Source organism: Chroicocephalus ridibundus, chromosome Z (genome assembly GCF_963924245.1).
Source record: "Chroicocephalus ridibundus chromosome Z, bChrRid1.1, whole genome shotgun sequence".
NCBI classification, from domain to species: Eukaryota; Metazoa; Chordata; class Aves; order Charadriiformes; family Laridae; genus Chroicocephalus; species Chroicocephalus ridibundus.
In genome coordinates this window covers 85265388-85289576 of record NC_086316.1, presented here as the reverse complement: position 1 = coordinate 85289576, position 24189 = coordinate 85265388, and the positions used below count along the sequence as shown (strand labels likewise).

Here is a 24189-nt window from a genome sequence, read left to right as displayed (position 1 = left end):
TACAACATATTTCATAGCGGCAAGGTGACATCTTCATCCGGCGGGGTAAGGGGTGCCAGGGGTTGTCCGTCTGTCCTACACCGAGTCAAGGGGGATCCAGGCAGGGCCAGCGTGCCTCTGCATCACAGTCTGCATAGAAATATGGAGATTTCATGCAAACGATGCATCGCCTCGATTTGCATAGTTGATTAAGACAGGCTCACCTGCTCTGCATTTTCATTTTTTTCAGATAAAAGTGGCTTTAATTTTCTGCTCCTTCTCGGCAAGTCAGTCGAAGCAAAGTGTTTTACTTGGCATAATGGCGCCTTCGCGTCTCAGCGAAGCCGGAGCAGAATTACAACATCCCTCTCACCAGCGAAGCTCATTATTTATAAAAAGCAACGATTAGGTGACAAGCACCCAATCCCTCCCATCGGCCACCTCCACGACGCACTGAAAGCAAGGAGCGTGCGGCGCAGACAAACCTCCGAAATGGAAAATCCCTCTTCTCATTTAACGCATTTGGAATATTTTCACCCCAGCAGATTATTTCTGGTAAACACGGTCTTCACAGACATCAAAACATTTGGAAAAAAAAAAACGCGACAATTTCTGCTTAGCGAGAAAAACGAAGTGAAGTAATTCCATAATGCTGAAACATCCAGTAATGATGTTTTCAAACTGAAATGGTTCTTTTTCTAAATAACTTTTAAATTAGTCACATGGATTTTGGCGTAAGCTTTTCACAGTTGTTCTAGACCGGAGAACAGAATGAAATATATTAAATTCATTAAAGGAAAAAAAGGAGAGCGATCAAGAATGGGTTTTGCTGTAGTTTAAAATACAATAACAGACTCCAGCATCAGAAAATTTCTCAATTTTCCCAAGATTTCCCAAAAAACCCAAACCCCAAACCCCTGGTCCTTGCCGCGCTCTGCCTAACCGCAATCTGTATTTAAAGAGTCCGATGAAAAACATAAAATAGTTTTAAAGAAGAAGTAAGCATAAATAGAAATGTTTTTGGTAAAAAATAAATACTGTCTGAGGGAAACAGGATGGGTTTGTCCTCAGAAACTCCCTCAGGCCAAACCCTCCGGAGCACCAGGAAAGAAAACACAACAGCTTTTTACTGCTTCTGTTCTAATTCTCATGGAGGTCGTGGGAGCCGATGCCGGGACTTTCAGAGATTTCTGCAAGAACATCTCGACACCTCTCAGGAATGAGGAGGGTCAGAGGAATTTTCAAACCTACCAAAGCCAAAGGATTTTTTATTTTTGAATCTTCTTTTCCAGGAGGTATAAAAAGATGAGTATGTGTCTGAGAAGAGGAAGTCTTTCTGGTATAGTGGCAACCTCAGTAATCACGGAATGGTTTGGGTTGGAAGGGACCTTAAAGCCCACCCAGTGCCGCCCCCTGCCCTGGGCAGGGACACCTCCCACCAGCCCAGGTTGCTCCAAGCCCCGGCCAACCTGGCCTTGAACCCCTCCAGGGATGGGGCAGCCACAGCTTCTCTGGGCAACCTGGGCCAGGGGCTCACCACCCTCACAGCAAACAATTTCTTCCCAATACCTCATCTAAATCTACAGGAAAACAACACCTGAACCTGGCACTGATTCGTCTTGTACCAGCAATTCCACCCTAAGCATGAAGCCATGGAGATACCTCCTGACGACTGCGGTAGGAAGGATTCAGTGTCTACATCTGAAATAATATGTATTTCTCATCTACCGGGGCTCTTCCCCTGCGCAACTGAGGACACCAAGACCTAAGCAGGTCTCACAAACGGGATGCAAAGTCATTTGAATTCAATTTTAATTATCATGTTTCATACAGCAATGCAACTTTCTAATGAGACGGATGCTTTTCAAAGAAGGCAGAAGAGCCAGTCAGGAAAAAAAAATATCAACCAAACAAAACCCCCAAAAGAAAAGCTTTTGACTGCATTATTTCAGTTAATTAAGATGAATGATGAACAGCAAGCAATTCGTGGCGCTTTAAATTGAACCCAAGGCAGTTTGAAAATGAACATTTTTACTTTCTGGGCTTTATTGGGTTTTTAATTTAACTCTTAGTCTACCGAGGTGGTAACAAATTCTCCTGCTCTTAATGAGCCAGAATCCGCCCTCCTCTCTCAGAGAAAAGAAGGGTTTGCAAGACACCTACAGGGGATGAAGATTCCCACCTGTCTTCACCATTTTGCCCATTTTAGAACAAAGGGATGACGATGTACGGGGATGAAACGCCTTGCTCAGGGGCGTTGCACGAGCCAGCTGGAAACTTCAACTCCAGAGAGCTTCTGGAGGTAGCACTATCTGTCAAGTAAAAATTCAGTAAGAATTTAATCAGGTGCCCTTCAGAGGGCACCTGGCCGCAGGAGGGACCGAGCTGAGACAAGAAGGCAATGGGGTGGCACCACCGCAGGGTGGAAATGCTCTCGGTGATGGAGATGACTTGGGAAGGCGTAAATTTTTCAACCGAGTAAATAGCTTGAAGCTTCTGATCATGGTGAGTTTTGCAGAAATGCTGGGAAGAACTGACCACATTCTCACCTGGCCCCTTTTTTTGCTGCTTAAACAGGAGGCGAGAACCAATCTAAGCTCCAAGATAGATGTGCTGAATATTTTCCTCTCCTCCTCTTCGCAACTTTTTTCAAAAGTCTCTACGAAGCAGCACAATATAAATTTTCATTTTTCTCTTATTTGATCCCTCCTTGTATCTCCTTATTGCAAACTGCCTTTACGAAAGTCTTAATCAGCCTCCCCATGACGCACGGGGAACCAAATATTTGGCAGGTAAGCGCAGACGGAGTCACTGAATCTGGCTTGAAGTACTGCATTTTCTTCCACAAGAGAAACTAGAAATTCCAGGGGAAATAGAACGGGGGTGGGGGGGCGGGGAAGGCCATGGCACTAAAACTAACCAGAGTCTGAAGAATAAAATAGCAGGAGGTGATCCTTAATCTCAATCACCAATGCTAACAGCCCTGACTCCAGTTTAAATGTATTTAAAAAGCAAACTCCGGGCTGACCACCCCCCGGGGCACGTTCAGACCCAGCCCCGAGGTGGCAGAAGAGGACGGGAGCTGGGAACGGGAGCTGGGAGCGGGAGCTGGGAGCGGGAGCTGGGAGCGAGAGCAGGCTGATCGCTTGCCATGGGAAAATGGCTGAGATTCCCCACAAAATAAAAATAAATTTCTGCTTTCTTCGAAATTAAACCCGGCGTAAAAACAAAAGCACGGGAAACAAACGACAAAATTCATTCAGGGGATCTGAATTCCTATTTTCCGTTGCAGAGGAGAGCTCTAAGGATACTCAGATCCGTGGCTGGGGACACCACCGGTGTCCCCATGACCAGGCTAAAGCAAGACCTCACCCTGCTCCTGCAACAACCTCCCGCAACGTGAAGCCTCCTCCAAGCGTTGAGCCCGAAACCAGCTCTTTTCTCTCACGAAAAAGACGCCCAAAATCGACAAAGTGGACGGGAAGCCGGAAGCAGGACTCAAAGACGGACAGAAAAACAGACGCCACCACCTTTTCCTTTAGGTCTGCCCAACTTTTAGACAAGAAGATACGTTTCATTAAAATTTAAAGCAATTGAAAACCTCCCCCCCCCCTCCCCGCCCCACCTCCCGATGCTCCACATAAATTACTCGTAAAATTAAAGAACCATGCACGAATGGCATGAAGTTACCCCAGGGTGTATTTCACTGAGCCATTATGGAAGAATACACACAAATGAGGAGGATATTAATGACTCCACAGAACGCATTTTTCAGGACTGCTTCGCCCTTTCATCAAATGACAAGAAAAATTCACTGCCGAGGCACTGCACCGGAGACGCTCGCGTTTCTGCCTGCCCCAGCTCTTGCGTATATTGATAAATGGATGAAAGATATATAATAGATATATATAAGTACCCCTGCGCCTTGCAAAACAGACGCTGCCCAAAACCAACGCGGCCATTCCTTATTCTGAGCATCTTTTTCTACACACAAAATTTGGCAGGGCGAGAATGCAGACTCCGGCTGAGACTTTTTTTTCCTTTAAAATAACGTATGTAATGTTGCTGTAAACTGATATATGGAGAGCAGGAGCTTCGCGTCCTCGGTCCACCACTGTGACAGCCAACGCGGGACGGGCCGCGGCGGAGAAGGCTCCTGATGGAGCCCATGGCTCCCTCATTAGATGGGACTAGCTGCAGGCCTGTTAAAAATTATTAATTTTTGTTACATCAGTACAGGATGGAAAGGGAAATCCCTGCCACTGATGGCTATGGTTTAAGCAGCGTGGACAGACTAACTGTACCTGGGAGTGACGGAAAGTCAGGGACTCAATGCATAGCCCAGGCTGGAAGGGACCTGGAAACATCTTTTCTCAACATCGATTATTTGTGTCTTGGGGATGGAGAAACCAAGAAGCTTCAATGATCCACCATGGGAGGTTTTATGGATAACCTGCAGCGCCTGCCCAAACTCATGCCAGGGCTCTCATTTCAGCAAGACCCTGACCATCATGAGCTCATTCAGCATCATTTATAGTAACAACATTATCATCCTTGTGACTGAAACTGGTACCCAAAATAGCAGAGCAGGGAGCAAAGGGGGCACCAGGGCCCTCTGAAATACTCGGCATCCAACAGCGGCAGGGGCCAGCCCTGCTTGGGCACCCCGGCCAGCCCGGAGAGGTGACAATCGGGCACCGTCTCTGCCTCGGTGTCTAAAACGGACGGGTCTGATACAAGTCTTCAGAAAAATTCAATTATTCCAGCACACGTTTACTTTGCAAACTTAATTTGTGCAGATCAACATCTATGGACCTGCCTACTGCTTGATAAAATTGTCATCCACGTGGGCTTTAAAGACATCCCCCCCTTCCCTTGCTTTTTGACATGGAATTTCACCGCATTGATTTTAATGGCCTTGTAATTTTCTATGCGCTTTTGACATTTGTAGAAGAAATGTGTGTTAAAAGAGGCTGCAGGTGAAATTTTGTCCCTGTCTTTTTAATGTTTCCTGGGCAATAACCTCGAAGAATATTGTCTCCACTGACAAACTTAGAGAGGGAAAAAACAAAGAAACAAACAACCACACTAAAACCAGAAACTTCGACAGCTTCTGGTGCAACTGCTTTAATGCAGTACCGATGGTAGCTTTTTGGTGCTATTTGTCTTGGCGAGAAAATTCAGGCGCAGCCAGTCAGCGATCAAACGAGAAAAGAAATAATACAAATGCTTCCTCACCATAACCACAAAAAAAAATTATGAAATTCTGAAACGAGAAAGGGACTAATTTCTGAGGCTAGATGCGCTGGCCTCCAATGGGAATTGAAAGTAATTCCGGAAGTATTTAGGCAGGGGTGGATGTCGGTGAACAAGGCCACCCAAGTCTCCTAGGCAAGTAGGAGACCCTCTATAGCTGCTGCAAAACACTGCCCTCGCTACATAAATCCCCTACAAATCTCTCTATTTGTTTCAGAATTTCCATTTTCAGGCCATCGGGGTGGGGAGCTCGGCTCCTCCCCGCTGCTCCCCACCTTGGGGGCAACCACGGGGTGGGGGTGTCAGAGATTTGCCCCTCGTAGGACAGCGCAGGAGAGGGGGAGACATAGGGGCACGCAGCCGGGCTTCTCTTCAGTAGGTACAGCAATACTGCCCTACCTTCAGAAGGGTACGGGAATTAATTATCCCTTAACAAAGCCCCTAACGATGCTCGGGCAGAAGTTGAGACGTCAGCGCACGCTGAATTATTCCATGGAAGGGAGATGAGAAGAGGCGACTTTCCGAGGCTGGAGCGATGCCGTCAAGTTTCTCTGGGGCACGGCAACGCGCTTTCCTCTTCATCTCCTCTTTCACCAACTAATACACACATCCCGGAGACACAGACTTCTTAAGGAAACCGGTTTTAATTCATAAGGGCGGTGAAAAAGAAGGGAGCTGGTCCCACAGCAGGGAACAGCTTTCAAAGCTCGGATGGACAATTCCAATCCTCCTGGCGAGAATAGATGCGTTTCTTTATCCCCTGCTACCAAGCCGCTTTCACAGCATCTTGAGGAGCCAAAATAATAACTCACAAAGTCGCCACATGTGGTATGAAAAGATTAGACATGGCTTAAGCAGGCAGGGATTTAAATCCGGGCCGATAATACTGTAGTGAAATTATATACCATAAAGGCAGAGAAAAAGGGGTTGTAGTATACTTTAAAAAAAAAAAAAGTGTGGGGGGGTTGTCTGTTAATCTGGGGACAAAAACCTTCATATAAATCCAGCCCATACATTCTGGATGATTATTTCAAATAGCTGGAACTTGTTCTGTTGATCTTTTAAAACTGATTATTGAGCAAATGTATGCACTTTCAGAAACAGGCGCCGACAGACATGAATTTCAGATGTCCTTTTTCATCAGCTTTTTCTTCTTTAACAATGCCAGATTGCATAATACTTCTGATATTTTCAAATAATGTGGAAATTCAATTTATGTGCAGCCATGTAATTTATTGTACAATAGTTACAGCATGCTCTAAAAGACAGCCGCATGGAAGCTGACTGCCTCCCAGGACTGCTTTCAAAATGATAAGATAATTTGGTCAACAGTAAAAAAAAAAAAAAAAGGGGGAAAAGAAAAATGGAAAGCAATATTTCCCCCATGCTCAAACTTGACACGTTAGAGAAATCTTGAAGTTATTAAAATAGGAAAGATATTCCCAATGTCTACACACGAAACGGAGCCAGTAACTGCGCGGTGGCAGCTTCAGACGGTAATGGCAGGGGGTAGCGGTGCCTGCTTTTCACCGGGGTTTTGCGAGGGGGAAGGCATTTTCCAGATTGAAATGTTATTTTACTGCCGTAAATATATAGATACATTACATATATAAAATACAAACACACAGAGAAATGCGTATATGCGCTTTTGTGCGTGTGCGTCTAAGCGGGGACAAATTACTGACAGCTAAATGATGCTGACGGTTAGTTACTTAACGCCTCACTTTCAAAAGGTTCACATTCATAAATTGGCTTTCAAGACTTATTTCTCCCAAAAAGGGGGAGGATACAACCCTGCTCGTGTCTGCAGACGGCAGTAGCGTAACCGCAAACGAGCGCGGTAAGCGGCGGCGCAATCTCAGAGCGGGAATTGAAGAGGTACCGAAAACGCAAGGCCACCCAGAAAAACAGAGCGTTACCTGTCTCGGGTGGTATTTCACTAACGACACTGCTCTTGGCAGGCTGGGAAGCGACGACAGGGAGGAAAACTCATGTTTTGTGATAAATAAAGCTATAGACGTAAAATCACGGCATAATCTAAGTTGAAAGGTCCATTTTCCCCTCGCTCACAACATCCCACGCCTGGTCAGGGGACGTCACGCATCCTCCCACGGGCCCTAATAGACGCCTTTCCTGGGGCTCAGCTTCACTGGAAAAGGAACTGAACAGTTCAAAAGCCACCTTAAAGCAACCTCCGGAGGCTCGTCTTATCCTAGGATTTGCTTCCAAGCTCCTCTTTCCCCTCCAGACCCCCCGGGGAGAACCATTTCCACCTCCTCTCCCTGCTCCCAGCAATGAGCCACCTGCGGCAAACGAATCAAGAAAAGACATTTCAGGGTTTACCAGCTGGTACCTTCAACACAACGAGGAATTTTCAGACAAATATTGCCTCTCAGTGAAATTTCTGTCCCTGGCGACGTGTGACCATGTAAAACAGTTCCTGTGCTTCTGGTAAGCATCAGATTTTCCGCTTTGTTACAGAGGGGGAGCGGATTCTGGCAGGGATTTACCGACGGAGTGTAAAAGCAGCTCAGCATCCCACCATCACCCCCCCGTGGCTCACCAAAGCACTCCAGCGCCCACCAGGGTGAGACCCAGCACCCACCTCTGGGCTAACAAGGAGATACCAGTCCCATTTTTAGGGCCGATTCTTCTGAAAAAATTAATTTTGCCATAGGAGGGCTCAAACGATGTCCCAATCCTCTCCCTGCAACGGCCCTTCCACCCAAGAAAGACTGCAACGGGACAAACTCAACCAGAAGAAACATCTCTTCTTTCCGGACAACAGACATGAGCAAATGTTTATAATAAAATGAGACGTCCAGAAAGAGGAAAGTGGCTGCTGAAAGGTTCCACCTGCTCCAAAGATTTTTATTTTAAAAAAAAAAACAAAAACCTTACTGCTAAACAGTAAACTAATAGAAAATATTTGGTTTTAAACACCAATAAGCCAAAATGTTTACGTCGGGGGAAAGACTTTTGTATCTTTCAGTGAGTTTATCTTGTCTCCTAGTAAAAAACCAACACCTCATGTACCACAGCGTAGATTTTGGTGCCACTTGCGCTGTCGCGTAATAGATGGGACGCGTGAGCATCGAAGTCACGACACAAACCACCAATATGCTGCTCTTGAGATGCTCGGCCAAAACCAGCCCAAACCGAGGAAAGGTTTTATTCACTGTACGTAAGGGCCGTATTTTTTCAGAGGAGCTGTACGAAAACCTCACACCGCGGCCCTGCGAGCACCGCAGAGCTGCGGTTTGTGGCTACGGCTCTCGCTGCCGCCCTCGCCAAGGGGTCCCGATCCCGCGCACACTCACGCTCCGGCTGCGTGGCCACCTTGACCGGCTGCGAGCTCTCTCCCGGGCCCCACTCGTTGTACGCCACCACTCGGAAGGTGTAGGTCTCCTCCGGCTTCAGGTTGCCCACGGTAAGTTGAAGCGTCCCAGATTGAGACGTGTTGACGGCCCGTTCCCTGAAAAAAAAAAAAAAAAAAAAGCCCATTTTAAAATGCATTTAGATCTTAAAGCATGACTTATTTATGCAGTTGGCAGCCTGGATGGTACAATTACTTATCAAACTTCAGTTTGAGGTTTGTTTATCTATGGGGTTTTTTTTGAGTTTTACTTTAAAAAGCCTAATTCAAGTAATAGGGCCCACTGGGAACGCTGCAAGCGCTACAAAAAAAAAAAAAAAAAAAGACTTAAAATATTTTAACACTTCGTAAGGTATATAGTGTATTGCTTCTTTGCTGTTCTTAATATAACAAAAGAAGGAAAACTGATGGAAAGAAACGGCTATTTGCTAAAGGAACGCATCCCTGATATAGGAAATGAGCTGTATATTGGAGCGTAAACACCCAGCTGATGAAAACCGGGGTCTGACGCACGTCGTTGCCGGCATCAGCCACGTTTCTATTTCTGCCCAACTGGGCCAGCAGTTTGCCATCCCTGAGCCACGGCAAAAAATGCCATTGATGCTCCTCCACCAGCTGCTCCCAGTGGTGAGTCCTGGTCTCCAGTGGTCTCCAGCGTGAAGGTACAGCCCGGACACCGGGAGGTGGCAGCCCCTGGCCAGGGAGACGCGCAGGACATCATCGCCCCAACAGGGCAAGAGCCACAGAATTTCTCCTGGTGCCATGAGCGCCCAGAACCAAAGGGGCATCTGAGCTGAAGGGATGGGAGAAAACGAGCGGGGAGAAAGACCCAGACCCCAGGGTCATTAACGCGGGATTATCTGGGAAAAAACCAATCCCCGAGGAGTAAAGCAGGGTTTAAATTGGACGAAATCACAGTCATGTCATGGGCAATCTGCAAAAAGAAGTAGGTAAAATTGCTTTTGTAACTGATTTATTATGGGTGGTGTGCCTCGCTCCCCTCCTTTACTAGAAGCCCTCTGCAAAGCCAACAACAACAATAATGTAGATTTCATGCTGCAGAAAAAAAAAAAATCATTTTAGACTGAATCAACAGCCAATTTAATTGTCAAACCTTTTGTAGCGTTGCTGCCGTTCTCTGGGCTGCAACAGGCACAGCAGCAATTCAGGGAATGGAGATTATTGTTCCCTTGGGGAACATTTCCTCCAAATGGAGTTTCTCAGACCAAAGAAAGGTCCTGCCCTCCGAGCGCCAGGATCCACCATCGCTCCAGCCCTCCTCCAAGGATTGACTGAACAAAGCTTGAGTGAACATTCCCTGGGGAAAATGGTCTGATCGTCCCTTAGCAGAAACAACGGGAGTTTAATGTCTCCATTGCCAAGTCCCTAAGCCACTATCCATCCTATTTGAGAAGTCACAGCAGAAGAAGCTGTGGCTGCCCCATCCCCGGAGGTGTTCGAGGCCAGGTTGGCCGGGGCTTGGAGCAACCTGGGCTGGTGGGAGGTGTCCCTGCCCAGGGCAGGGGGTGGCACTGGGTGGGCTTTAAGGTCCCTTCCAACACAAACCATTCTGTGATTCTGCAGAAGGGCTTTCTGTCGCACTTGGTAATGCAAAAGCGGAGCTGTGGCTGGCTGCTGCTCCCTGACGAGGACACTGGCTCTTTCCAACTGCAAACTGAGCTGGGCTTGCCCAACTTGGCCAATTTTATTGTCTTCCATCTTATCTCCGCTTTCTATTTTCAAGCTGTAGGAGTAAGAACACAGCTGCAATGAACTCAGCTCCAATAGATTTGTAACCAATTGACCGACACGGTTTAGTGCTGGTTTTTGGCAGCGTTAGGTTGATGGTTGGACTCTATGATCTGAAAGGTCCCTTCCAACCTAGACGATTCTATGATTGACTCTGAAGGCAGCGGTACTGTGGGGGGATCAGATGGCCAGGAACACCTGAACCAAACAGCTACGATATTCTCATAACCCCTTTAAGATGCAGGAACCCACAAGTAGTAGGACAGCTAACAAAATATGCCCAGTGACTTCCCATGTGCAGGATGACGGGACTGGCGGCAACTCTCTCTCATTGTATACATCTTTTGGTTTTGTTTTTTTTTTTTTTAATGGCAAAGCAACAAGACTACCTTCCAATCCCAAAATAGCAGTAAAAAAAAAAGCAAGAGAAAGACACGTTTCCGAAGTTAATTAACTCAAGTCCAACCCTACGCTCTGGCAACTCAATGGTTTCCAGTTTGGGAGCAGCGTTGAACAGGAGAAACTCTGGGCTGTCCCCAGCCCACGCTAAAAATCACGGAGGGAAGTTTCCCCGTTCGTGGCCAGCCAGTGCGCTCCCTCCATGCACCTCAGGAATGCACCCAGGAAATTAAACCTTTTTATGTTTTACTTCCTACAGCGTGGTTTTCCATCTATCAGATCTGGAGTATCTTCCAAACGCACCACCAGAAGCCCAGAGGGCAGTGCAAGATCTTGTAACTTGAAAAAAAGGCAAGAAATGGACCGTATTAAAAAAAGTTCCAGATTTTCCTAAGTAAAGACTAAGTAATAATCCAGCAAACACCCCAGGTCTGAGATCAAGAGGAATAAAACAAAATAAATGGCTGAGGATTCCCTCCGGACAGGTTGAGATACGGGAACGGCCAGCAGCCCACCCAGCCAGATAATAGACATTTAGAGGAATAAGTAAACCAGGATAGAAATACCTGGTTATTCTGGCATAGGACAGAAATATCTGGTTATTCTCCTGGCATGGGACAGAAATATCTGATTATTTTCCTGGCACGGGACAGAAATCCCAGGTTATTCTCCTGGCACAGAGCTCCCGCTCACACGTTTCTGGAATTTGGGCACCCAGGTTATCACAGATGCTCAAGAGGGTCCATCGCCTTCAAACCATCAAATCTCCTCTGACTCCACTGTTTCTGGTTTCTGTGATATGCAGTGTAGTTATGACTGGTGAGGAAAAAATTATCCCTTTTGTTTAAACAAGCCACCTTCCAATGTCAGGTCGGGCAGTGACGTCTTCTGTGACACCGTAAACCCTCCAGCTGGCAAAGAGAAAAAACTCCTTGTGAATGTAACAACCCTAGATTTGTCTTTGTAAAATAGACATCTCAAACACCTCGGATGGATGCTGTAGAACGTGTCTTTCTCCCTTGAGCTCCAGTGACCTGCCCCACTGACACACACTCAAGCTGAAGTTAGGTGAGATGAGTGCCACCAACGTCCGAAAGCCCATCGTGTGCTCCTTCCTGCTTACCAGCGAGGGGTTAATGCGCTACAGATGCTACAGCAACGCAGGAATCACCTAAAAAGCACCCCACATCCTTGAATCGGGCACCTTTACATTTGGGGGTTGCTTTTTCAAACCCATCTTGGCCATAAATTACAGTCTAAAAATAAAAGACCTTGACTAAAGTCATCCACTTTCTTGTAAAACGGAGGCTTCGACATGTAATTTCCAGTGACTGAAGATCATGTTACATTACGGTATCAGCATGTAAAAAAAAAAAGATAATTACACTTCCCATATATCTCTTAGGTGTGTAACAAATGCTTTTATAATGTTTCAAACACCTAATTAGTTACTTCGAGTAAGACAAGTCATGTTAATGCTCCTTGCTGTGAAATGAGCGCTATTAATTTTAAAATGGACCGGCTTTTACTATTTTACTACCTGGAGTTCCATTTTTTTTTTTTTTTTTTTTATCTCCCATTATCATTCTCCCACAAAATAACACAGAGTCCTCGATTATAATAAGCAAACCTCCAAACTAATGTAAATAGATCATCTGGGAATGATGTTTTCGAACTTCAGCGGAATTCTGAAGATAGGCTTTAATCAAATATGAGGTTTTTGTATTCAATTAAAGTGGTCCCTTGCTTCATTTCTTCAGCCCGCAACACGCAGGAAGCTAAACCGGGAGATCCATTAGCTGCTTGTGACTATCTACGCGCTTTTTAATTTGTTACTGAAAATAAGTTCTAGTGAAGGTTCAACTAAAAATAAAATGGATCCCAATCTTGCACGAGAGCCCTTCATCAAAGGGGTTTACGTTCAGCTGTAATACTGCTGATTTCCAGGGGCACTTTCTACTTTTTTTAAAAAATAAAACAATAAGAATCAAAGCATTTAATTTCCTATATTGGGAAAAAAAAAACTAGTCAGTTTAAAAAAAAACAAACAACAACAAAACAAACAAACAAAAAGGACAGCTACAAATCAGGCCCCGCTATTGAACCCAACTTGACATCTCAAAGGCTGCAATGAAAAACTGAACTGTGTTTTGGGGGGTTGCGTCTCATCTCAAATGCTAAACAGAAATACATTACCATATAAATATTTCTCCTTATTTATCAATAAATACAGTGAATTTTTTATCGTAAATTAAATTTTAAATTTAGCCGTGTAAATTCTCACCGGGAAGGCAGACTTCATTTAAAACTCTGCACAGGTAATTAAATACGCCTTGAGATTACAATCGAGGAGTTGGCTTTTTTGGTTTAGAGATAGATCAAGAGCAAATCAGTAAAAATAAACAACGTCTCTTCCTTTGGGGTGACTAATCCGCTACCGCATAAATATCAAAATGCCTTTGTGAATCACTGCTCGCTCCTTGAGAAGCAAACCAGCGGAGACGGACGAGAAGAGGGAACAAAGAGCGAGGCCGAGAGCAAATCTCGACATCAAAATCCGATCAAACCTGGAACCTGCCTGCGGATTGAAATATCGCATCCGGCCCATTTTGCAAATGCTCCAAACAAAACAAAACTGCCGCTCTAAATCCGTTTGCAATTAAACGGGGGCGACATCCAGACACAAACGCTGTTGGTTCGGAAGGGGTTTAAAGATGGGGATGGACCCAATGACTCCCACCTGAAGAGCATCCTCTAGCTTAAAAAAAAAATAAATAAATAGAAAAATTAATTAAAGTTGCAACAGCAGGCGGATGTGAGAGATGCTGGAGATGCAGCAGCACCCAAGGACAGCCCCGTTCCCAAGAGCTCACCACCTGGGCAGCGTCCCAGCAGTAAACTGGGAAACAAATCAAAGAGCTGGATATTTACCCATTACATGGGCGAACGCTGCATTTTTCATCTTTCAGATGACCTTCTTACTGGCGCATAAAATAGAGTGGGGTTTTTTTTCAGTGAGCTTATAACATCAAATGAAACTTAAACACGTTTCTTTCTCTTCTGGAGCGCTTCTCTGGCAAGGCACGATGGATTTTTACGGTCTTTGCATGTGTGTACATGTCGATACCTTGAAGAGTGACATCCATTGAAACGCACGCGTTAATATTCTACTACTCCACTCTATTTTAACAGAAAAGAAGGACAATTAAATGTATACTACAAGTTATATCTCTACTAACAGATCCTGTACATGAAATCCTCTGTTTCTGCTCATTTTTTCACCAACAGCCTGCTATTATCAGCAGATATTCTAGAATATCTCTCTTTTAAACACAAACTTTCTTCTCAAGCAGTAGCTTCCCTGAGTGCAGGGCGTAGGGGTTGGCTGTTTATTTATTCCCTAATAGATTTAAAGTTTGTTTTATCCTTTTCTGAGCAACTTGCCTTTTACCTTTAAGTGCTCTTTCCAATCACCCTTCTCAGGGAGCGAAGCCGTTTGATCCCACGCGGGATGCCCAGCTGAGTGCGAAGATGAAAGAGCATCCCATCAGAAGGGCTCTGGTGATTACGCCGCGGCAAGAAGCGCCATCGCTTCCAAAAGGGGTTTCTTTCAAAGGGCTGAGCTGAAAAACCCTTACGGAAGAGTTCAAAACCACAGGAGGATATTTTTCCAGATGGTCCCTGAAATGGCTGTGTGTCCCCTGTGTCCTGTTGGCCTCGGTGACGCCGTCACCCAAATCCTCCCTGCTCTCCAACCCGGGAAGATCGCCTTCCTCCGGACTTCAAATAATTTCTCTGACAATTCTTTCGCATCCCTGAGGTTAATGTCAAACCCAATATTTATTTTTTTCTAAACAGAAAAGAGCTCTTTTGTAAAAATAATGTGTAAACAATAAACAACGCAAAAATTCCACGGAAGTTTTTTTTTTCCTTTTAGGAAAACTACGTTACTTTTATCTCGCAGTCTGTCGGAAAGTTTGCAAGCCTACAGGTGCGTATTCAGAAGTTTTAAACCGCAGGTGGTATTTTGAGTCTCTTGCTGGAGGGAGCGTAGTGGAATTTTTATTTTATCTATTTATTTGTTATTTTATCTCCGAGCCCAGAGTTTTCTGCAGGAGGCTCTTTACGAAGGGGGGCATCTAGTTGAGAATGGGACTAAGGCATCCTGCTGGTACCCAGGACTTCGAGCAGCACCACGAAAATTCTAGAAGAAAAACTATTTTGAAGCGTAAGGGAATGGGGGTGAGCAATTCTGACATCTTTTTTCATCTCAGAAACCCCACTATTTAAAGGCCTCGTGTAGGAATATCAGTATTTTCTCCTCGGTGCTAAACGAAAAGGCTGAGTTAGAATACGACTCACCCAGTTGTGTGCGGCAGCTCGGAGGTTTTTAAGACAATTAAAATAAATGAGATGTGATTACAACAGTATCCTCCAGCACTGCCACGTCACGGCCACTTCATACCCATCAACAAATCTCAAAGCACTTTATAAACTTAAGGAGATGAGAACCCTCCTGTCCAGCACAGGACCCTCTTCCATTACTCCTGGTGGCATCGGCTGCAGACAAACGTTAGGACGCAGATTCAGCCATGTGAATCCCAATTTGGTACCCAAACTGGGAGTGACAAGGGAGCCGCTGAGCATCCTTGCATCCCGCCAAACTCATTCATCGCTCTTTTTGCATCCGTTACTTTGCTATGGCCACTTAGTGTCTTCCCTGACTGCCTTACAACCCTCAATGTGTCTCCGGATGTTCCTGACGCTCCAGCGAGGTGTCGTTCTTATTTCATAGACACTAGTCACAACTGGAGACGATGTGATGCAGGATGGAGATCTGAATGCTGCAAGTCTGTCCCCTCTGTCTTACTCCGCTCCCATCGTAGAATCGTCTAGGTTGGAAGGGAACTTTAAGATCATCAAGTCCAACCATCAACCCAACACTGACAAAAACCACCACTAAACCACGTCCCTCAGCACCACGTCTGCCTGTCTTTTAAATACCTCCAGGGATGGTGACTCCACCGCTGCTCTGGGCAGCCTCTTCCAATGCTTGACAACCCTTTCAGTGAAGAAAAGTCTATATCGTTATAGAAGAAAGCTGGACATTGTTGGAGATTAAGATGAGGATGTCCAGAGAAAGGCAGGAAATTTTGCCTGCAAGACCAAGCCCTTTCAGATGAAGGATGAGGCCGTGCTGCAGCAGAGGGGAGCTCACTTTCAGGGAATGGTTTGGGTTGGAAGGGACCTTAAAGACCATCCAGTTCCAACCCCCCTGCCCTGGGCAGGGACACCTCCCACCAGCCCAGGTTGCTCCAAGCCCCGGCCAACCTGGCCTTGAACCCCTCCAGGGATGGGGCAGCCACAGCTTCTCTGGGCAACCTGGGCCAGGGGCTCACCACCCTCACAGCAAACAATTTCTTCCCAATATCTCATCTCAATCTCCCCTCTTAGTAACAGTGGGGCTCCATCTTCTTTAATTCCCCTGAATCCAATACACATCCGCCGGTTTTTCCATTAGCTATAGATTCCTACTCAAGTCCCCTCAGAAGCTGAGCTGCCATCAGCACACACAAAAGCACAAGCCACCAGCCGGGAGCCGAAGTGCAGAGAAATACAAGCCAGGATACTTCAAGGGAATTCTTCATAATGATGTACAGGAAGATTAAAACGCACGATTTTTCTCAGGCATAAAATCATTTATGAAGTTAGGAAAACAAAACCCAAGTAAATAGGCAGTACTTTCTGGAGTGTGAAATGAGCACATACGATGAGGGATCGTGCAAACACCGATCAATCTATAGTGCCATTATCACAAAAGATCTACCTGCTGCACAGCTCTAATCCACGCGGCCAGAACAGCCCAGACTGGTCCCACTGGTAAATAGTGTCTACATGATTTGCCGTCGTGTAAAACTTCCACAACCCCTCCTCGGTTGTTTTCAAGGCCCTACACCATTTGCGCGGCTCTAAAAGCACTCCTTCTCTCCAGCTGATTAAGGCTCCGCCTTAATTCACCTCTGCCTCCGATGCAAAGAACACTTGAGCTTGTGTCTTCAGAGGAAGATAAAAGGTATAATATGGAGCTAACAATACTTTATTTTATGGTAGACAGCTGAGTAATAGCTGGAGAGATAAGATCCACAGACATCACTGTCATGCAAACGGTCCTTCATACCAAGACAATGAACACTGTTGCGCAAATGTTGACGTGATGTCTACAAAAATACATGGCAACAAAAGGCATTTCAGCTTCACACTTACCACGGGGAGAAGAACACGAGGTTGAGAACCATTTACAAGACACTCGTGAAGACCTCAGGCCCTCTTAGGACTATTCCCCCACCCAGAGGAGACCCACGGCCTGTTGATGCCTACCTGTTGACGCCATCCCTGGAGAAGAAGACCGTGTACGTCTGGACGCTGCCTCTGGCTTCTGCGGGTGGGCGCCAGCTGAGACGGACAAATCGGCTGGAGACCAAAACAGGGACCACATCTCGGGGGGCAGAGGGGAGGACACTGGAACTTGGGACAGCTGGAGGGGAAGGAGAGGAGTCAGTCAGAAAGGCCGGTGGCACAGGGGTGTCGGGGCGGGCGGGAGGTGCCGTGGTGGCCACAGCTGAGGTGTTACGGAACAAAGGGCCAAGGTGGCATGGAAGAAGCGTGAATAAAATGACAGGGGATGAAAAGAGAGAGAGAAAAAAGAAACTAACAGTAAAATCACACATTAAAATACACCATCCTGAGCCATCCTCTAACGTGAAGAGCAACACACAAAGCTCAAGTAGGCTGCTTCCTCGGGGTACTTGGGAATTATTTCCTGTACGACTTATCAGTGCGATACGTTCCTTCGTTCACTCCTCTCTCACTGGTTTTGCCTCTCCTGCCCCAAGCGGAAGTATCTAACCTCATAAACAAGCAGTAATTGACCACTCAAAGCCTGAAGCCTACGAACCGACCGGTTTGGGAAGAGCAGAAACTAAGTCGGGTGCTTCAGCATGCCACTTAGTAGATAATTGCATCAAAGTGGGATAAAACAAAAAGGAAAAGACAGTGACACTTAACGTTAACACTGTTCCCCATGGAAAAGCGTACGGTCAACATGGAAAATCCAGAAATGGCTACACTGCACGTTCAAGCTGTAAAATTCATTTTAGACCAGCACTTCTTTATAGAGCTTTAAGGGTTTAGTTGTTGCCCATCAAGCCCATGTGAAAGCTGGCCCATCAGCATAAATAAAAAAAAAGAAATATTTATTTTTTAACAATAATTTAAGTGATCGGCTACCTCCTGATTTAGCACACGCACCTGATGGAGCATCCATAGTTACCTAACGCTCCCCGAGGGCAAACGTGAGGTATAAGGTCCGATTTCAAGGGTCACACCGGCCCTGAAAAGCAGGTTTTCACCACTGGTATCGAACCAAAAAGCAATTTATGTTTTTAATTATTGCAAATCTTTTTGGTCAGTCCCTACGCACGCACTGTGAGCTAAATTAGTAGCATTAATTTACTGTGAGTGCATTAACCGCATTGTATTATCTAAACAGCCTATGAAGAACAGCTTTATGCAAAAAGCTTGACGTTCACCGAATACTAGCTTAGCATTGTGTTATCTTAGCCCTAAAGAGCCATTAATATTGCTATTATTAATAACAAATATTATTACACCTCTTATTTATTGTGATCAATCCGAAACCAGAGGGAATTAAGGAATTCCCCACTGGCATTTCCAGAGTAATGATGTGTTGAAAGAAAATATTAAGCCCTAGTCTCAGCTCTTTTGGCTGCAGAGTTGTGATCCGTTTATTTGCAGTGAGATTGCATTTAGCGTCCTTAGTCACGGGCCACCGATCTAAATAATGTGCAAACACAAAGCTAAAGTCTTAATTCTGTGTACATTTATATTACAACGACGCGACTATTTTGCTTCACGGTCAGAGCGAGCACATTTGGGCTTCTGGGCTATTCTCCATGTTGACTCTTGTATTATGAGTGCATTGTCTTCTTTTAATGAGGGCTGCGGTAGATAAACATCTCTAGAGAAGCACCAAGTGTTTGGGAAAGAAACCACACAGACAAACCTACAGGGCTTTTCCAGTTGAGTTCCGGTACTTAAACCAACCACAGCAATTCAGAAAACTCCCCGTTTTTAACTGTTTTGGCACCTGAGGGTCTGCAGAGCCTCTCAGTTCCCCCACAAAACTCCCTGATCCACAGTTCCTCCACCGAATGGCCATCCTCCTGGTGGAGCACGGCAATTTGGCACCTCTCTTCCACCAAAATCCATTTGGTGTTCAGAAACCTGCGCTATGATCAGCCCCAAGTCCAAACATGTACATTTAGGTGACTACATCTATATGGGTGTCTAAGGTCCCCCCATAGAGAATGAGGACATCTACCTAACACAGATGATGGAGCCCAAAGAGTTACTCAAATGACCAAAGGGTGGGATCTACCTTTGAAGTATCTAAAACCTGGAGGTGAATCCATACCCTCCATGACCTCATCCCCACGGAGACAGCGGTGGTTGACCTGCTAGGTGTCAACTTATGGAAAGAATAGCAAAAAAATGAGGTGAAAAGCAGCAAGATTGGGACTGAAGCTCTAGTCCACTAAGCACGGGTTTTTCTCTGGCTTCCAGTAAACTCTGTAGAGCTCTCACTGACAAAAGCAATTTCACCGTCATTGTTGGCAGCACTGAACAGCAAACATATACAGTACAATAGGACAATACAGAGAGACATATAACCTGAAATTATCTCAGCAAGTAATGGCTGAAATCCTTCAGTCTTTCATATGACTACGCAAGATCAATCCACCGCTGGTTAAACCATCTTCATCAGAGTCTGACAGGCTCTGATTTTAGCCTGATGCGGTTTCTATTAACTCCTCGCAAAGCGCATCTCTCTCCGCTCTCCCGGCAGCGTGAATAATCACGTCCCTGGCAGAGCCAGCAGAAAACCGGACTCTCTGATTCATTTTCCACACGTGTAAATGACTCTACAACCAACTGAATATATAGGCCTGAGAGGAACTGATCCTCATGGCCCCATCTAGGAAGCCAAATGGAGCACCTCAAATTCAGAACCAACCCCCCCCCCCCGTCGGTTTTACTCCAGAATCAGCCAGGAGGTTTGTGACCTTATCCTTATTTTGCCAGTAGGACCCATCCCTGCACTCCTAAAGCAAGCTTCCTTCAAAAACGGAGAAATACGCTTGATGGAGATGTTCAGGACCTGCCCGTTTACAGCCATTATTTGTAAAATGCAGACAAAATAAAACATGCACAAGGGCAACTATTTATGGGATTTTAAAACAACTTAAGGCAAAACAACAGGCGTGATATCCCAGATCACCACTGCTTCCCATGCACAGCAACCACGGGCTGTTTGTAATTAAAAGTAATAGGAATATGAGTCCTAGCTCAAAGAGACAGGGTTGGTTTTTTTTTTACTACGTTTCATCGGTTGGTTTGGTTGTGGGGTTTTTTTGGGGTTTTTTTTTTTTTTTTACATATATATTCACGTCTGCAGACAGGTAGGGAGGAGAACCTATTAGTCGCATCCGTCTACACTTTGAAGGGTATTTTTGGAGACCAGGAAAAGCTTCTGTGCGATATACAAAAAGAGATGATGAATGAATGAATGAATGAAAGAAAGAAAAAAAAAGCCCCTTCTAACTATATCCCGTAAGGAATTTGGTATCGGGAAGATGTAACATGGTTATTGCTGAGCAGAGGTGGCAACAGATGGCATGGGGTTTGTTTATGAGCCTCTCCCGGTAAAAGACAGGGGTGCAAATCCTCTCAATCCAAGTTATAAAACATCTCATTTTCTTACTTGAGTGCTCACAAGGACTACATATATATTTTTTATATATATATATGTATATATATATATATACACACACACACACACACAGACCTCAGCACAGGTTTGGCACCTCCGTACAAAAAAAAAAAAAAAAATACTCATTTTCTTTTTTCTTTTTTCCATATTTGTCAGTTGACAGAAAACCAAAAGGAGTTCAGGAACGTTTAAGGAAAAAAAAGTTGTAAGTTTAAGATGAAAAAATGAGTTGAGAAGTTCCTGTGCCTACAGAGAACGCTGCTCTTCCACGTCAGTGATACCGACCTCAGAGCCACCCTGGCAGGCTGCATTGAGGACCAAGTCCTGAAGGGATAAAAGATGAGTTTAACTTTTCTGCTTTTAAAGCAACTAAAATTTGCACGCTTTTAGTCGCCCGGGTTTCATTCACACAGAATATTTCAGCCTGCTACAGCCATACCGCTTGCCACACGCCTAAATTAAAAAATATACTCATTTTTCAGGGGGATGAATTAATACCGCAAGAGATCGGACTATACGTAGGAATTGCCTATGCCTCACAGAAAGTGGTTAATGTTCACGACATCATCAATTTTGTAGGTTTTTTTAAATTATAACCTTACCTAAGCAAAGACTATTCAAGCAATTGCCACTGTTTTACACCTAAAACCTGTTAAAATAAGAGATGAGCTATAGGCTACCTGTAATTTTAAAATCCTGTCAATTAGAGCTTGCTGGTAAGATTCGAAAGTCGATACTTTTTCAGCAAAAATGAGAAAACTATCACACCTCCAATCTTCACCCCTCGGCTGCAAATCACACTTCCCCTAAACATCCCACATACCCCGCTGCCAAAGTGACGCTGCAAGACACCAAATGAAAATTCTCAGCCAAGAGAAAACCTTACAATATTCTTTATGCCTTCTAACAATTATATCAATTCCTTGACTTGATTCTTTTTTTTTTTTTTTTTAAATACAGAGCCGAATTTTTTTATCTATTTTGGTTTTAAAAGACTTTTGAAAATTTGACTGGATTTATCTAAGCATAAAAGGAACACCCTGTGATTCAGGTTTTCAGTTAAGCATTCCATTTCAGAAAAAAACAAGATGGTTTATTCAGGTTAAAATATAAACCTTGTGGATTAATTCAAGTCTCTTCCTCCCTCCCCCCCTGCCCCGCCAATATTTTCCTTGGGTTTAGCACTTTAACTGGGTTATCGTACAGCATGAATTGCAAGTACGACGTAAGAACACGATTCTCATCTCCAAAACCTCAGCGTTAAATGGAGAAGTAATTTACACGGAATTTGAATTCCAGAAATAACATCAAACCCGTGCTTATTGTCTGGTGTTGCTCAGTGCAGCCCTAGCCTGGTCAAGCCAGTCTTGTGTTGCAACTCCTGCGTTTGGAGAATTTCGTCTTTTTTAATTTTTATTTTTTTTTCCAGAGCCTTTTTGACCTGTCTTACATCTTCCAGTTTTCACTCTGAGGGTGGTGAGCCCCTGGCCCAGGCTGCCCAGAGAAGCTGTGGCTGCCCCATCCCTGGAGGGGTTCAAGGCCAGGTTGGCCGGGGCTTGGAGCAACCTGGGCTGGTGGGAGGTGTCCCTGCCGAGGGCAGGGGGTGGCACTGGGTGGCCTTTAACGTCCCTTCCAACCCAAACCGTTCTATGATTCTACATCACTTCTCAAACCCAATGCTAACCTGCAGCGGGAAGACGTTCTCCAGAAAAGCCCTGGGACACGGATCCAGGAGCTCTCGTTGTCCCTCATTAAGTGATTAAATGGGGGAGAAGCGGTGAAAGGGAGAAACAAGAACCAAATGAATCGCAGTGTTTTGGTCCGATCATTAAACAATTACATTTTGGTCTTGTTTCCAAAAGCTAGGAAAAAAGCAGACGTTCTATAAGAACGGAGATACGAAACGGGCGTAATTCACTGTCCCAAATAAGCATCACGTTGGGCAAGTTATTGGCATCTCATTACTTACGGTCAAACAAAACGCTCTTTTCCACATAAGCAACTCCTATTATTTTTCCTGGGGCCCATTTTACACAATTTGGCCTTTGCAGTTTTTATCCAGCCCATTAATCGCACAACGCCGTTTGAGAGAACCACATTGGGAAAGCGTTTCTCCAGGCGTCGTGTGCTCAGATCCATCCTCCCAAGGCCGGCGGAGCTGACGGTGGCGCAGCTCATGTGCCTCTACGTTCCATGTGCTCACAGGCGCCAGGTTTTCCCAACGACACGGCGCACACGCCAGGGCGTCAGGGTACATCAGCATATGTTTAGAGATTTTCAGCCCATATGCAGCGATACTAATTTACCAAATAAAAGATCTGTCCTCGTCGCCATACATACTTCCTCCCTTCTGGCTTCTCGCGCAGTAATTCATTATTACTGGGTGCCATAATGATGTTCTTAGAAACAAGTCATGCAGTACTAATTTTTATTATGCCTCTTTTATGACATTACGAACCTCGCTATAAATCACTGAAGTTCATGTGCGTCAACAACGCCTGACGTTGCTGTACGAGGAATTCACTCCTGACTCAGCCCCTCGCAGGATTAGGCCAACAGCTCTTTCAAAACAGCACGGACGTACCCGAAACACAAAATCTCCCAGAGATTGGGGAGATTTTGACAGTTCCACCCTATGGGTTTTACTCTCTGCTCATCACTGCAACGTTTGCCCACCTTTCAGCTGCAGGTGGGAAACCAAGATGAACATCTGTCAAACCTCCAGCCCTCTTTTGTGCATTGACAGGCGCCAGAGGGCAGACAGAGGGAGAAGACGACCACGTTGCACCTTCACTTCTCCCAGACAAGAGTCAGCAGCTTTCATTTTTTCCTCCTCATTCACAGGGAAGAGCCGCTGGAGGGGTGGCAGGGAATATGGAGGACAAGAGGACAATAAACGCCTGGGAAATGGGACGTGCAGTGCAAGATCTGACCATAGATCAAGACAGATCCCACTGATCATAGAATGGGTTGGGTTGGAAGGGACCTCAAAGATCATCCAGTGCCACCCCCCTGCCCTGGGCAGGGACACCTCCCACCACAACAGGTTGCTCCAAGCCCTGGCCAACCTGGCCTTGAACCCCTCCAGGGATGGGGCAGCCACAGCTTCTCTGGGCAACCTGGGCCAGGGGCTCACCACCCTCACAGCACGGAATTCCGTTCTCAGATCTCATCTCAGTCTCCCCTCTTCCAGTTTAAAACCGTTCCCCCTCGTCCCGTGGCTCCCCTCCCTGCTCCAGAGTCCCTCCCCAGCTTTCCTGGAGCCCCTTGAGGGACTGGAAGGGGCTCCAAGGTCTCCGAGGAGCCTTCTCTTCTCCAGGCTGAACCCCCCCAGCTCTCTCAGCCTGTCCTCCCAGCAGAGGGGCTCCAGCCCTCCCAGCATCTCCGGGGCCTCCTCTGGCCCCGCTCCAACAGCTCCATGTCATAGAACCATAGAATTGCCTTGGTTGGAGGGGACCTTTCAGTTCATCGACTCCAACCATCAACCTACCTCTGACAAAAACCATCACTAAACCATCTCTCTAAACACTACATCTACCCATCTTTTAAATACCTCCAGGAATGGTGTCTGTGGGATGGT

At 45.6% G+C, this 24189-nt stretch overlaps 1 protein-coding gene across 1 annotated transcript in view; it reads right to left on the bottom strand.

Annotated features, from left to right (window-relative positions):
* Positions 1-24189, bottom strand: part of DCC (DCC netrin 1 receptor) — a 587525-nt gene that overhangs the window by 159131 nt on the left and 404205 nt on the right. The window contains exons 8-9 of the mRNA XM_063320711.1: positions 17138-17294; positions 8556-8710 (exon numbers count right to left, since the gene is read on the bottom strand). Of these exons, the coding sequence (XP_063176781.1) occupies positions 8556-8710; positions 17138-17294 (312 nt within the window). The remainder of the gene's footprint in view (positions 1-8555; positions 8711-17137; positions 17295-24189) is intronic.